Genomic DNA, 14,438 nt, shown 5'->3' on the forward strand with positions numbered 1-14,438 from the left:
ACAAAGGGAAATGTTTGTCCTTGTAAATATTAATTCTTGTTCATGGAAAGGTACGTGTGAAAAAGCTAGCTGTAGATGGAAATGGAGTAGGAAGCATTTAGCAGCTAAATCTGTAGCAGAAGCATTAGCTTCAGATTTTATATCTGCAATATGTAAGTTTTTTTTTCTTCTAATGAGTTCATTTTGCTTTATTATGTTTCTTCTCCATTTCAGTTCCAACAATCTAAACAGTGTTTTGTTTTGCTCGCACATCATGCCATGTACCAGCTTCCTAACTTACTTTTGCACATATATTTTTCTTAAACAATATCAGCCCTCAGACTTAACATCAATAGCACTTGTCTTGTAAGAAGGAGAAATGCTGGTGGTTTTACTGTGAGTGTTCCTTCACAGCGTAATGGTGGACTCTTTGGTAACCATCTCATGAATGGTGGTCATCGGCGATCCAATGGGCATCAAACCAATGCCACTCAGCGCCCTCTGCAAGTGCAGCCTCCACCTCACTACGCCCACATGGAGCAGCCAGTAGGACGCCTGTCTAGAGCCAATGCAATGTCCCATCCCAACCACCATCATCACCACCACCACCATCATCACCACCGCCACCACAACTCCTACGGAAAGTCTCCCAAATCTACCAACATAAACCTCAACAATGCCAACGTGTCCAGTCTGCCCAACGGAGGACACCATCGCTACTACGAACACGCACCTCCCAATGGCTATCCAGGTCTACGCAGCTCCTATTATGATTACGACAAGCCACGGACACCCCAGGGTCAAAGGTATCCACTCAGTGATCATTATGTCATGTTGCAGAATTAGATCAAACAATATAAAGTGAAAGTGGATTTATATAAATTTATATAAACCTGAAGCTCCATTCACACCCTGTTGTTGTATCCTTTGTCTCTGGCACATTTTATTTGGCAGTGTGTACTTACTCCCATTACACGTCAAATGTTGCAATTACATGTGGACTAAACATGTAAAACATTACGTCACATCAAGACGTGCTCAACATGGACTGTTGCAGCAGGAATTTCAATACTGTCTGAACTATCCTCATCTGTAAGAAAATCTTTGTAGAAAAGTCAGATACCACCTTTGAATGAATGTAATTACAAGTGTATGTTACAATGAATTTGATAATTATGGAAGAACATATAGCACTAACACATATTAAGAGGTGTCCTTGTCTTCATTTCTGCCCAGTGATAGTCACGAAGAGACTTCTTATGGTGTATAACAACACATAAGAGGATTTATTTTTAAAAACATCACTGTGGTTATTCACTGTGTGAGTGCTTGCTGTTGTCAGACATCGGTGGACAATACTGCTACAAAAGTGTTTTTCCACAGGCAGATTCTTATCAGACTTTTCCATTACATTAGCCTCTACTGGAAACTTCATTCCACCATGCATCATAAGCCTACTCTTGTACTGACACTTAATTTGTGACCAGTAGCACATTTTTCTTCTGATTTCCCATCTTCTGTTTAAACTACATTCTCCAGTATTGGGCCTGTTTTTCCTTAGTGCCCAAGAAGTTTGGGGGACAATTTCATTGCTTCCTCTTTATGAAAAAGAAATGATTCTCAGATTGTTTCTTATCTTAAAGATAGATAATGGAATTGTCAGCCGACAGTGGAGTCATCGCCGTCACTCTCTGTTCTCCTCGTACATATATATGAGAATGCTGTATATGCTTCATATACTGTATGATATATATGTCACACTTTCTTCACCCAGTTTCCTGTGTTCTCTCCTTCTCCCTTTCTCCTTCCTAACTAAATTCTTTCTCTTGGCCATCCCTGTGCTTTCTTGGACAGAAGGCGCTACTATGAGACCTATGTTAGGTATGTTGTTTTTCTAGGTTTGGTTCCAGCAATGTGTCTCAACAGCAAAAGAAGGACTTTTGTTTCATTTTGACTTGGTTTTGGAAATTGTTGCATCCTTGCTAATTCAGTGTTTCACATTACATGCTGGCCAGTCATTTTGCTTTCCTAGTTGTTATGGCACAGTTGTGTTTATGCATTGTTGGATAAATAATAGAGAAACGAATGTGAGTGGCCAGCATTGTGCTGAGAGCAGCCCTGCTTAATGCATGTGTAAAAGTGATGCGCTTGCTTTAAAGGACTACCCAGATGCTTGAAGACAGGGGAGTGTATGAGAATGTTTGAAATGAAGTGAGTGAAAATCACTACTTGTGTCCACTTCTTCTGTTTAGTGCACATTTCCCGCAACACTGCATATAGTTAACGTCATGACTTACTAGAAAGAGATGTGTTTTAATTAAAGTAGTGAATGTCAAAGTGGATGGGGTGTTTACATGGCAGAGATAACCCACGACTTCTGTTTGTCTTGGTTTGGCTGTAAAAGGGTGGTCTCTTGAATTGCTGCCCCCTGTAGGCTTGTGTCTGCATGGCAGTGCATGGCAGTATACCAGTAACCCCCATAACGACAGTAACAGTGTGCACGCTCTAACCCCTCTGCCCTGGCTCTTTCACAGGTCCCACAGAGGGGATGGTCGCCATCCCACCATCCGAAGGGAGGAGGAGTTTGATGAAGACCATTTCTCCGGGGAGTATTACAGCGGGGAGGAATTTTATGAAGATGACAGTATGCTGTCAGGGGACAGGTAACAGTCTTTTCACAGTTTTGCAGTTTGCAATTGCAATTTCATTCTGACTTGGATAGAAATTTATTCCAAAGGTGTTTTGGATAATGGATCCCATAATGTAATGTTCACCAGGTATCAGAACAGCGACACGGAGTATGAGACTCCCAAAGGCTACCATCATCCTGACAGTTACTACGATGATGATGAGCAGCCTCTCTACCGCGACTCACGGAGGTCACCAAAGAGAAGATTGCTTCCTGCAACACCTCAAGGTATATTATGACCATCATTTATATATAAAAGATAGACGTGGCTTTCTTCTCTGAAAGTGGCTGATATTTGAATGCATTCTTTCTAATGGCCAGTAGGGGGCAAAAACGAGTCGATTAGAAAAATAAGCATTATGCTCAAAAAAATCTTTCTCAATCAGTCTACACTCTCAGTAATGACTTTATTTAACACGGCCTGATGTTCATTTAGTCAGTTATGGTTTGATATAGAGTAAGCAGACAGGAAAGAAGGGTATGCTTTAGGGTATTCTTATTGTGTGATTGTTGCTACAGTAATAGTGTCCTTGGTTTTTGGTCAGATCCTTCCCTTTCATGTGGGCTCTGGTTCCAAAAAAGTAAGGTGGCTAAAATATTAAAATTGTTCATCCTATAAAAACAGCCTGTGATTGTCGTCCTCCTTGACCTGGTGCCATGTGTCAATGTTAAATATTGTAGAAAGCTTTTACGTGAGGCACACCCCTCTTTGCTTTTCATTTCTTCATAGCTTGTTATTACATTGTACATTAGTACATTGATCAGAGCATAGATTTTCTGAATATCTGAAATTACTAAAATGGCAAATGTTAATCATCTATCCAGTTAAGGTGATTTTAATAGATGAGCAACATAAAATAGCTGTGTGGGGTTTTTTGTGTGCTTGTGGACAAACCTCACAAAGCTGTAGTTTTCTTTTAAAGGTTGTACATGTACACAAACTTTGCTTTTTGTTCGTTTTATTGTATTGTATTACTCGTAAGTTTGAATTTCTCTCATTGTTTCTAAGTTAATGCTCACTGCTCTACTCTGGATTAATTCAGGTAATAGAAGGCCATCCTTCAACTTTGAGTGTCTGCGCAGACAAAGTAGCCATGATGAGCTTCCACATCAGCGTACTGCTCTACCACTGCACCTTATGCAGCACCAGGTAACACAAACATTCTTTAAGTTACATTTTTGGCCTTGGGTGGAGTGACATTTGTTAGTAAGTTGCAGATTGCATCAGCTTTCTTAAATGAATTGCTAAATATCACAGAAAACTGTTGAATCGAGATACTACACAGCTATGAAATAGCAGCAAACAGAAGTGCTTCCCAAGTGGGTGGCACAGTTTAATTATACTTCAAGTCACTTTTGTGTTCCACCGTCAAAATCCTCCTTCTTCACCCATCAGGTTATGGCTGTAGCAGGGCTGGACTCTAGCAGAGCCCATCGCCTCTCCCCAACCCGCTCCACCCGTTCTTGGGCCACACCCCCTGCCACACCGGCCAGTAAAGACCAGTCACCATACTACACCCCTCTCATACGTGTGGAACACCCACACAGGGAGAGTGTTGTTGGTAGCCAAGTGTCTGTGCGCAAGAGCTCCTGGTACACAGACGATCCCGAGTTCTCCCAGAGAACGTACTCACCTGTGCACCTGCAGGTTCCTCCGGAGTACCATAACCAGTACCACCAGAAAAGAGGCAGTGCAACAAGCCTTGTGGAAGCGGTGAGTTTAAGGCTGTTTGGTGGAATAGTTACTGGAAATTTTGCATGACCTGGGCTTTGATCTCACAAGCACATTTTCAGATTTATTGTGTCATCTGAACAAAACACAAAACACAGTCCTAAAAAAAATCCACACTGAGATATTTTTCTTCAAATTCCTCCGAACAGGTTTTGATATCAGAAGGACTTGGGAGATATGCCAAGGATCCCAAGTTTGTCGCTGCCACAAAGCACGAGATAGCAGATGCATGTGAGATGACGATAGATGAGATGGAGAGTGCAGCCAGCCACCTGCTGAATGGAGGAATGTCCCCAGGTATCAATGGGGTAAATGTGTTTCCCCTTCTGACTCCAAGGGATTATGAACTGCCGGACACCGCAGCCAGCTACAGTGATGAAGAGCCAGAGACAGAACCCAGAGGTCCTTACGAGGAGGACCTGGCAGACGAGATGATCTGCATCACAACTTTATAGCAGAGGCTGGAGGATTCTGCACATTAGGACCCTTATAGATTTGCGAAAATTTAAAAGAAATGCATCTGTTGGCTCTGACCCAAAGAAGTGCCTTTAAAGTGAAGAGAAAAGGCATAGGGATGAGAGACACACAAGTCCTGTTCGTTTAATTGTTCTCCACCTGCCAGCCGTGGAGGTCACAGCACAGAGCCAGTTACCATTCCTGTTGAGCACAGAGGGACAGACTGGATCTTCCTTCCAAAGGCTTTGACCTGATGGTAATATACAGGTTCTGCCTGCAGCCAGTCAAAGACAATAACGCTGATGCCAGTGAAAGAGATGGACCAACTGGCAAAGGTGTGAGATGCTCTAGAGGGTGGGTCTCTAAGGGTGATGACAATCAGATGTTCGATGTCATTACCTCAGTCACTTTTTTAAGGTTTGGCATATCATGCAAGTTTTCAATGCAAGCATAGAAAGGCATATCTCCTCACATAGTTTTTAGAATAACTCGACCCCTTCGTCGTTAGCGCAGATCGTTTAAAGATCACTAGAGCTGAGTGAAATAGTGAGATAGAGAGCTGAGTTGCACCAGATTATGCAGGAACTAACAGTCCTACTTATAGCATCATTCAACTTGAGATATGTACTTTTCAAGCAACTAAAGCATTTGTGATAAATGCACTAGCAGGCAGGTTATTTTAACACTTTAGAATAGCCTGATTAATATTTCATAGTTGATATGCTGTAAATTGTATTATATAACAAAAGAAACTTTGTAAAGAGATATTCTATATTTTGTAATTATGTATCATTTAAAAGATCAGCAATATGGACCCTCGTGACTCATGTTATACTATAAAAGCAGACTTGCATTATTTTATTAGGTAAACTGTTCGGATATTTATTTGCTTTTTTTTTTTTTTTGCCAATATGCACCTTTTATTTTGCCTATGATGACAGCATTCTTTAGAGGTTCTGCTTATGTGGCGACACTACCGCACAAGATATGCTTTGTTTCCTTAGCATAGGAGTACACTTGTTACTTCATCAAACCGACAATGGAGCATTTTTAGAAGGCAAGCCTCAAGGATCCAGTGCTGAAATTTCTCACAGATGTGACGAACACATTTGTTTGCATATTTTGTGCACAGTATTTTAAAATGCGTAGTGCATTAACAATGCTGCTTTTTTCAGTTGGCTTCGGAGTCAAACCTAGGTTTTTGTCAGCCCCTACTGAAATGCCTTTTTGCTGCTGAAAGAACGAAAACTGATAGATGGTAATAACAGGGATAAATTAACACTTTCAAAGCTCATGCTGGGAATTTCACTCTTTGTTGGTCATGGCAGGGTTTCGTTAGACCTTTGTACCGAATCTTAGCTATTACATCTTAGCCTTCATGCTGTATGTGGAGAGGGCTTAGGTGGCAGAAGACACATGCACACATCCAAGAGCCGGGAACAGCCCCAACATGTGTTCTAGGTGAAAGTACTGAGGGTGTCCTGGTGTCAGGATGCTGCAGAGAGGCAAAGCAATACTAACCCCCACACCTCCAACCTTTCTTTCTCAGCCTCCCTGGTTCCTGCGTATAGTATACCTCGTTAGGCATTGGTGAAGACATATCATTGTCACAGCTTATCTGTTTGTCCCAGTATCCCACAGTGGATTCGTTGAGATTAACTAGGGCTGAACGTGGATTTTAGTGTGACTGTATGAAAATGAATGGCAAACCCCACACTGGGTACGTTTAAATAAAGGAGTAGCTGGAGCCCACAAGTTTAAAAACACAAGGCAACAAAATATCTTTTAACCATCCATCATCCGTTTTTCTCTTGCATAAAGATACTGGACTAAATAAATTGAGGTGGGCTATTTCAGGCGTTACCATAGAGCGTTTAAGGGTTAATGTGACCTGCTGTTGTAGGCGAGTGCATACTGTACTCTAATTCAACCGAATACTGTCATGAAAATGTAGGTTTTCCATTTTGTGTGCACATTGAAAGGGCTCTTTGAATTGTTTGTGAGTAAAAAAAAAAAGTGTTGTAGTCCTTTTGTTGATAACTGTCATAAAAAGGACCAATGCACACAAAAGGCACATTGTACTATTCGTAGCAATTACAGTACTGATGAACTGAAGATATGCATTATTTTGTAAACACTTTTAAAAGTTGTGTTAAACTAAAGATTAAAAGAACTTACTTTTACCTCATGTCAGGGATTCCTGAAAAAAGAAAAAAAGAATATAATGATTTGGTTCAGTCTACCAATGGTATTTAAATATTAGCACATAGCTGTTTGTCTTTGCACAAGTAACTGTATAGTGCTTTTTGTTTCTCCTTTTTCTAAACAGATTTGTGTATTAAGGTGAGACAATTTTGTACTTTTTGTGACTGTGTGTATGGTTTAGTGGAATCTATATTTGTCATTTACACCTCACCTCATAATGCTGGGAATGAAAGAGTATTAAAAACATTTTTCAAGGTGCACTGTTCCTCTGTTTTGCAGGTAGGAGAAAAAATAAAATAAAATGATCAAGTACCAGTTTACAGAGAAACACATGTTGATTTGAACGTTTCTATTAGTTTTCTTCATCTTGTTATGATTATAATTACTATTACTACTATTAATGTTCAGAAAGCTGTATTAAAATAGAAGATAATGTAATATATGTACAATATGGAAAGACCCATGGTAATGTTCTCTACTTGAAAGTCTTGATATCTGCTCCCTAATGTTTTTATTGAGTAAACATCTTTTCTCTTAGTAGCAAATGCTTTACTATAACCCTCTAGGTTTTGTATCAATACATTTTTTGTATTTTTATTTTATTTTATTTTGGCCTTGATTTTCTTTGAATCGATACTGATATTTTATTTTCTATTGATCATCATTGAATAAACTTATGCTGAAATGCTGTTCTAATCTCTTTGCATTCTACACTTTTTAGCAGACAGACAGTTGCTGTGAGTGTCGCCTCGCAAATAAAAACAAATAATTCAAACGCACAACTTCACTGACGTTTGTGTAATGTGACAGAAGACGTCTGCAAAATGAATTTTTACAAGCATGTTTCAGGGTAGCTGTTGCATTTGCACATTTCAGGAAGGAGACACTTTGTTTATCTCCACAGTTGTTGTCGCCTCCGATGCCTCATCGTCCTCCCATGGCTCTTTCCCGCACATCAGGAAGGGTACAGCGTATTTACGGAACTAAAGGAAACGTATATCACAGTCTATCATTGTAAGTCAATGAAACTATGTACATTAGATAGGCTTTTAGATTATAGGTTATATCATATACAACAAAACAAACACTCTAACAGTGATATTAAAGTGTGACAAAATAAAAATAACTTTTAAAATGTAACTCATTGCCAACCCTACACATATGCTTTAAAAAGAGAGTATAAACATATAATAAGGCTTTTGTAAGCAGAGAAATATGCATTTAAGAAAAACATACATCCTGTGTGTCTATTGTTTAACGAAAATATGTTTTACTGGCTTTATGAGAGAATTGATCATATGTGAAGGTAACTGTAAAATTAAAAACAGACAAAAATACACTCTAAACCCTTTGCTCGTTTTAAACTGAGGTGAAATGGTTTATTTACTGTAGACAAATTTAAAATTTTCTCATTAAAACTGGAAGATTCAACGTAAAATATATCAAATCTGTAAGTTATATAATACCAACAGAAACAGTGTTGTATTTATTCCTGTATTTCCTGAATAGCTGTGTAATACATTTTATCCCCACTGGGTGGTGCTCATGTGACGGAAAAAGAGTTGATTCACTAGTTCCCCTCAATGTGTTTACCATATCTGGCTGAATACAATTATTACCTGCTTATTGAGGTAGATATAGATGATGGGATTGTACACAGTGCTGCTCTTGGCCAGATAAACAGGCACTGTGCCCACCAGAGGATGAATCTTCACATCTGGGTTGTACACCACTAGCATGGCCAGGGTGGCATACGGCATCCAGCTGATCAGAAATGTCAGGACCATCAGGATCACCATGGACGCCACCTTCATCTCCCCTTTAGCCACTGCGCCACCTTCCACACAAGCCATCTTTGATACCTGTGAAATGGTGTGTTACTAATAGGGTCACTAAAGACATTTAGAGAGGAAACATCTCTGCAGTAAGATTCAAGACTGAACTGGAAAGTGACAAGAAGCCCCAGCTAGACTCTAAACACTTTACTGAACAGGATTAGAATTTTAAAAAAGCTGGTAAGAACTGATTTAACCTTTAAAAAACAGAAAAATAAAACACTGTATCATAAAGTTTACACACTTCTTATAGTATATTGTCTTTATTGTGAATAGTATGTGTAGCCTAAAGCTGTCAGTTAAATATGATAAATTTAAAAATAAGAGATTTTATAATGTAAATTCAGAGTTATAATGTAGATTCAAACACATACTTCCATTTCGCTACAAATCCCGCAGATGACTTTAACACCATAACTTAAAAGTATGCGTGTTATTTTTTCAACGCTGATCTATAATAGCTCACCCGGTGTAACGTCCACATTAGCTTGGTGTAGGATACCAGGATGATGGCAAAAGGAACAGCAAAGCACACCGCAAAGTAAACCATGATGTAGGAGACATTTTGAGGGTCTCTGTTGTGCCAGTCTGGCGCACAGGATGTCCCAACACCCTCCAACTCATACCTTCCCCATCCAAACAATGGAGGCAGGTTCCATGTCAGGGACCACAGCCAAGATAATATAACACCTCCAACTGCATGCTTCTTTTGGAAGGTAATTTGTCCCAGTGGCTTACACACCACAAACATCCTCTCCACTGCGATCAGAGCAACGGTGCACAGAGATGTGATACCTAAAATAAATAAATAAGTAAATAAAATAAAATTTGAATTTTCACAGACGCTAGTGGAGGTGAAAGTACTTTTAATGACACTGTACTCCATGTGGTATTCTTTGAACTTACCAAACAAGGACACAGCAAAACCTTCCATCACACAGCCTGTTCTGCCCAGGGAAAAGTACCCTTGGGCGTTGTTGACCACAGAAAGCACTCCTCCGGTCATGGCTGTGCCCAGATCAGCCACAGCCATGTTCATTAGAGCATAGTTGAGCGGCTGCCTCAGCTGCTTGTACATGAGGGACACAATAATCACTGTAGCGTTGAGGATGATGGCCGGACCAGTAAAAATGGCCATAATGATGGACAGAATGATGAAGCCAGCCCGTGGAAGAGAGGGTTCCCCCTGCGGACCCAGGTAAAAAGAAGCATTTTGCAAAGTTCCAGAGTGCTGCATGGATGCAAAACTATAGAAAAAAAGTGGTATGGTCGTCGTTTTTTCCCTGGAGGTGCTCAGAGTTCAATATCTCACTACTCGAGTGTGACAGTGGAGATTAGACGACTCGAGTCTAAGAATAAATCCTCCAGATCTGGACTTACCAAAGAGTAATTCCTCCAAAATGATGGTCCTTGATCCCCCACCCTTTTCTTAATTGTAAAAGGATTTAAACAGGCAGTGCTTGTTGCTGCGCTCAACCCACTGAGCAAGTACAGAAGAAAAACAAGACAATACAACAAAAATAAAAATACAATAATATAAGATTATTTGTGACTGCTCCCCCTCACAGAGGACAACTAAATCAGACTGCTGATTTAGTTGTGTGTGAAATGCTTAGAGAGAGGTGTTTCACAACATGTGCTAACTACTGTAATTAAGACTGTGTGCCCCAAAAAGTTGATTCTGTTCATAGACGTTGCGTTTTCTGTGGGAGAAACATTTTCTCACTCATCCCAGTGACTTCTTGAGATGAGGACATATATATATTTAAAAAAATCAAACTGTAACTTTTTCAAATATGCATCTTTTGCTCTGTATAGAAAAAGCATAGGCATAATTAAACTCTCTAAGTTGCTAATTTTGAATACAGCAGCGTAAGAAACATGATCATCTTTCTTGGAAATTATTTTTCAGATCAATAAAATGACAGTAATAGTGTAACAAATTAGTTCAAATGTGATTAAATTATCCTTTTTTCTTCAAGAGTAGTTTTACCTTTAGGATTTGAGTGAGTCGGGGAAGGAAGGGTTATACAAAATGGTCCGAGGATTTAAAATATTTTTCTCTTGAATGTTGGCATAAAAATGTCTTCAACAAACTTAATTTTGAAACTATATTACTAATAACAGATTTCTGTCAGAAAGCAAAACATATATATTGAGTATTTTTATAGTCTATATGAATAAAATATTTACTTCAGGGTGACAAAGCCATGAAGTGCTTGTTGTGTAGGATAATGACAATGGTAAATATATCATTGCATTAATTATATTATGTGGAATTAGTTTGATGTGAACAATTTTGTCTCTCTGTGTGCAACAAAGTTTATTCTGAAGGCTGGCTTAAGACTAGTTCTTAAAGAGAGATTCGATTAAACAAGCGATGAAGTAACCGGTTACGTTTTAGCTACAAACTCATGTAACGGGCTGTTTGGACTCAGGATTACGGTGATGTGCTATTAATAACGCTGTATTAAAGTTCCACCTAAACCCAGAACGCAGACAAACAACAACAAGATGCAAACACTTTAACAAGTGCAAAGGTTAGGATTGAACCTAATCATCAAGTAAAAATAAATATTTTTATTTGATCTATATTTATTTATAACAACACGTTACAAGTGTAATATTACTATTATATTACTATTTCACTGCTAGCTGGATTACTAATTAATGTGTTACACAAATTCACAGCAGTGATTAAAAAGTAAAGAAAAAAACACAACCAATTTTTGATGATGAAATGTGATCTGTATTTATATGTTAGACTTAATAACATATGGCACAGCAAGCCAGAACAGTTTACTCAGTCATGGCCTTTACTGAATACATAAGACCGAATGACCATTGGAAGTGGCCTGAATTAAGTTATCCGCAGCTGCTGGGGTTGCAAGGTGAGGTTAATCCTCAAGATTATCAAGAGAACATGCCAAGAGGTGTCCGATGTTTAACCCTTTAAGAGGCTTATTTTCAATCAAGTCAAGACACAGATTACAACTGTTTGGGTCGTGGGTTCCAGAGCACTGATGAAAAGATTTTTTTTTCTTTTTTTAATTCAGATGATAGCACTTCTCTTTCATTTTGAAACAAAATCTTACCTAAGTGGTAAAAAAAGAAGCCCATCCCACTATCAGAGGCCGTACTGTTGTCAGTTAACATTTACTTGAATTCTTGGAAATTGTCTCATCCAGGAAAACTTTACTTTTCATACCTTTATGAGAATGTTAAAACTGTTTTCAGATCACTGAAAGCACTTTGATATTGAAATGTTGTTGTTCCAAATTACTTCCCCAAAATATTTTTGACAGATTTGAACACATCCAGAACATCTCCTGGGTAAATCTGCTCATAAAGACCGTGTTGTTGTTGACAGCTCTTAGGAAAGCTATTGTACTAATCTTACTTGTGTAACTAGAGAGCACTTTGTGCAATTGTGTGTTACTGTGTCACTACTCCTCACTCCATGTTCCTTCAGTGCCCTTGTTTGACTTTTCTGACTTTTCTGTTTTTACCTTGATGCTATTGTTACCCTGTTAATAAAGTATGCACACAGTAAAATTAACAGCTGTTATTTAGCTTGCATGTAATATTGTATTTATGCATGGTATAACATGACTTTGATGGGTAGATCTGTGTTTAACAAAACAATGTACGATAAATAAATATATATATTATAAATTCTGCGAAATAAATTTGGAAATATTTACTTTTAGTTGAGGACTGTAAATACAGATACTCACACTGCTTTCAGTTAACCATTTACTGTATGTTCATTTTCAGAGACACAACGGTAATTTGATGATCTAACTTAATTTCAAAGATAATATTTGTAATATTTAATTTTAATACTTTGATGTCAGTTGCTGTGTTTCCTCTCTTGAGATGCTTTGCCAGATCTTTACTGCAGCCACGTTTAGTTGCTGCTTGTTATCTGAGATAATAAGCAGCTGAGATCAGGTGACTTACTTTGCTAATAAAGAACATCCCATTATTTTGTCTTAAGAAACTCACTATCCAAGTGCTGTCTGGTCTGTTTAACATTATTTGGCTGAATCTAAACAGAGTATAGGCCTGTACACTTCAGCCTCTGTACTTGTATCTCAAGTCACATCATCAACAAACACTAATAGCTTGGTTCCACTGGTAGCCGTACATGCCTGTGTGATAACATGGTCTCCATCATGTTCATCAGATATTTGGCATGCTTTAGATAGCTGATTCTCTCCTTCTCCTTAATTTTCTCTTCCTATCTTTCTGGTGCCAGTCAATCATGGTATCATATCTCCAAACAGAATTGTGGACTTGAGGATTATTTTAGATGTTTTTTTGTTTGTTTGTTTGTTTTTTACAGAGTCTAACCTGGCCTTTTTGTTCTTGAGTGTATTCAGTGTTTGCAGCCCTCTGTTTTTCCCATTCATGAAGGTGTCTCAACCATTACTTTCTTAATGGTTATCATTCAGCCCAGTTCAACATTTACACACCTACCTAAAGTAATGCATATAAACACCAACTGCCCTAACAAGCATGTAGTCTCAGGTATACCTTTAGCTCAAGGCTGGACAGTAAATGACCAGACTTCAGAAGAGCCCAGACAGTAATCCAAGAGGTCAACAAAGCACAAATACTCCAGGGTCTTTTCAACTACAGAAGAATCAAGTTCAAGCCACTCTAAACTAAACTAAACTAAACTAAACTAAACTAAACTAAACTAAACTAAACTAAGTCTGTTTAAAAAAAAAAAACAAGAACAAAAAAACAAGCCTGCATTTAGGCAACTTGTTCAGATATCAGGCAACATAGGTCCATATCATGACAATAGAGGTCAAAGGGCAGGGACCAAATCCATCCCCCTCACAATATTATTATGACTACACCTTGACTACGTTTTACTGCTTGGAAGTCTGTCTTTTGGGGAACGTTTTCTGGGGTGGGACCAGAGGGTCCATGAGGACCAATGGAGACTGGAAGTAAAAGCAATCAAGCTGGAGTTCAGGAGGAAAAGAGTCAGGGATCAGAGAATGATCAAGGAAATAGATTGCTTTCCCCTAGAATCACGTTTTTTTCTGATACACTATAAACCAGAGTTGCTTAGACAAACCTCAATTGATCATATTTTATCTCATGCTGCTGTAAATCAAACTCAGCACCTGATTAGCTGAATTATGACTTAAGCTAATCAGACTCTACTTTCAGCTGATAGGGGCAGTAAAATTTACAGATCAGTAAATAAATTTTTACCTGAAAACACAGATTTATGCTTAAAAAGAGACCCTGGAATAACTCAGGTTCTCTATAGGCTGCTTTACATAAAACACTGCAGCGACGAGAACAAGATATATTGAAATATACCCAAGCTGCATTCTGTGGGTGGAGATCATAAGAAATGTAGTCAATGAACTCTGTATCCTAATACATGAAAACCTCAAACCATGCCACTGCTTGCACAAGGACAGCACACCTTGAGCTACAGTAAGCGTCTTGAACTAGCTCGATAAAAGCAAAGGACCTTAAGGATAATAAGAGCGAGTTGCTTTTATTTACTTAA

At 38.6% G+C, this 14,438-nt stretch overlaps 2 protein-coding genes across 10 annotated transcripts in view; one reads left to right on the forward strand and one right to left on the reverse strand.

Annotated features, from left to right (window-relative positions):
* The window catches only part of cacna1da (calcium channel, voltage-dependent, L type, alpha 1D subunit, a), a 61,577-nt gene extending 53,820 nt beyond the window's left edge, over nucleotides 1-7,757 (forward strand). For 7 of the 9 annotated variants that reach the window (XM_014329711.2, XM_014329713.2, XM_005948669.3 and 4 more), the window contains 7 exons: nucleotides 394-785; nucleotides 1,834-1,860; nucleotides 2,514-2,642; nucleotides 2,757-2,896; nucleotides 3,712-3,818; nucleotides 4,065-4,382; nucleotides 4,550-7,757. In XM_014329711.2, coding sequence (XP_014185197.1) covers nucleotides 394-785; nucleotides 1,834-1,860; nucleotides 2,514-2,642; nucleotides 2,757-2,896; nucleotides 3,712-3,818; nucleotides 4,065-4,382; nucleotides 4,550-4,855 — 1,419 coding nt within the window. In that variant the 3' untranslated portion in view covers nucleotides 4,856-7,757. The remainder of the gene's footprint in view (nucleotides 1-393; nucleotides 786-1,833; nucleotides 1,861-2,513; nucleotides 2,643-2,756; nucleotides 2,897-3,711; nucleotides 3,819-4,064; nucleotides 4,383-4,549) is intronic. The other 2 variants (XM_042214794.1, XM_042214795.1) reach the window with 2 other exon arrangements.
* A 68-nt stretch (nucleotides 7,758-7,825) lies between these two features.
* LOC102298411 (parapinopsin) lies at nucleotides 7,826-10,202 on the reverse strand. The gene is made up of 4 exons (XM_005948674.2): nucleotides 9,803-10,202; nucleotides 9,363-9,691; nucleotides 8,681-8,923; nucleotides 7,826-8,044 (listed from the first exon to the last, which is right to left on the reverse strand). Exons 1-4 carry the CDS (start codon nucleotides 10,131-10,133, stop codon nucleotides 7,934-7,936), a joined length of 1,014 nt encoding a protein of 337 aa, XP_005948736.1. The 5' UTR covers nucleotides 10,134-10,202; the 3' UTR covers nucleotides 7,826-7,933.
* Between the last annotated feature and the right edge of the window lie 4,236 nt (nucleotides 10,203-14,438).

This window comes from Haplochromis burtoni, unplaced genomic scaffold (assembly GCF_018398535.1).
Source record: "Haplochromis burtoni strain Fernald_Lab_line unplaced genomic scaffold, NCSU_Asbu1 Contig_611, whole genome shotgun sequence".
Classification (NCBI taxonomy): Eukaryota; Metazoa; Chordata; class Actinopteri; order Cichliformes; family Cichlidae; genus Haplochromis; species Haplochromis burtoni.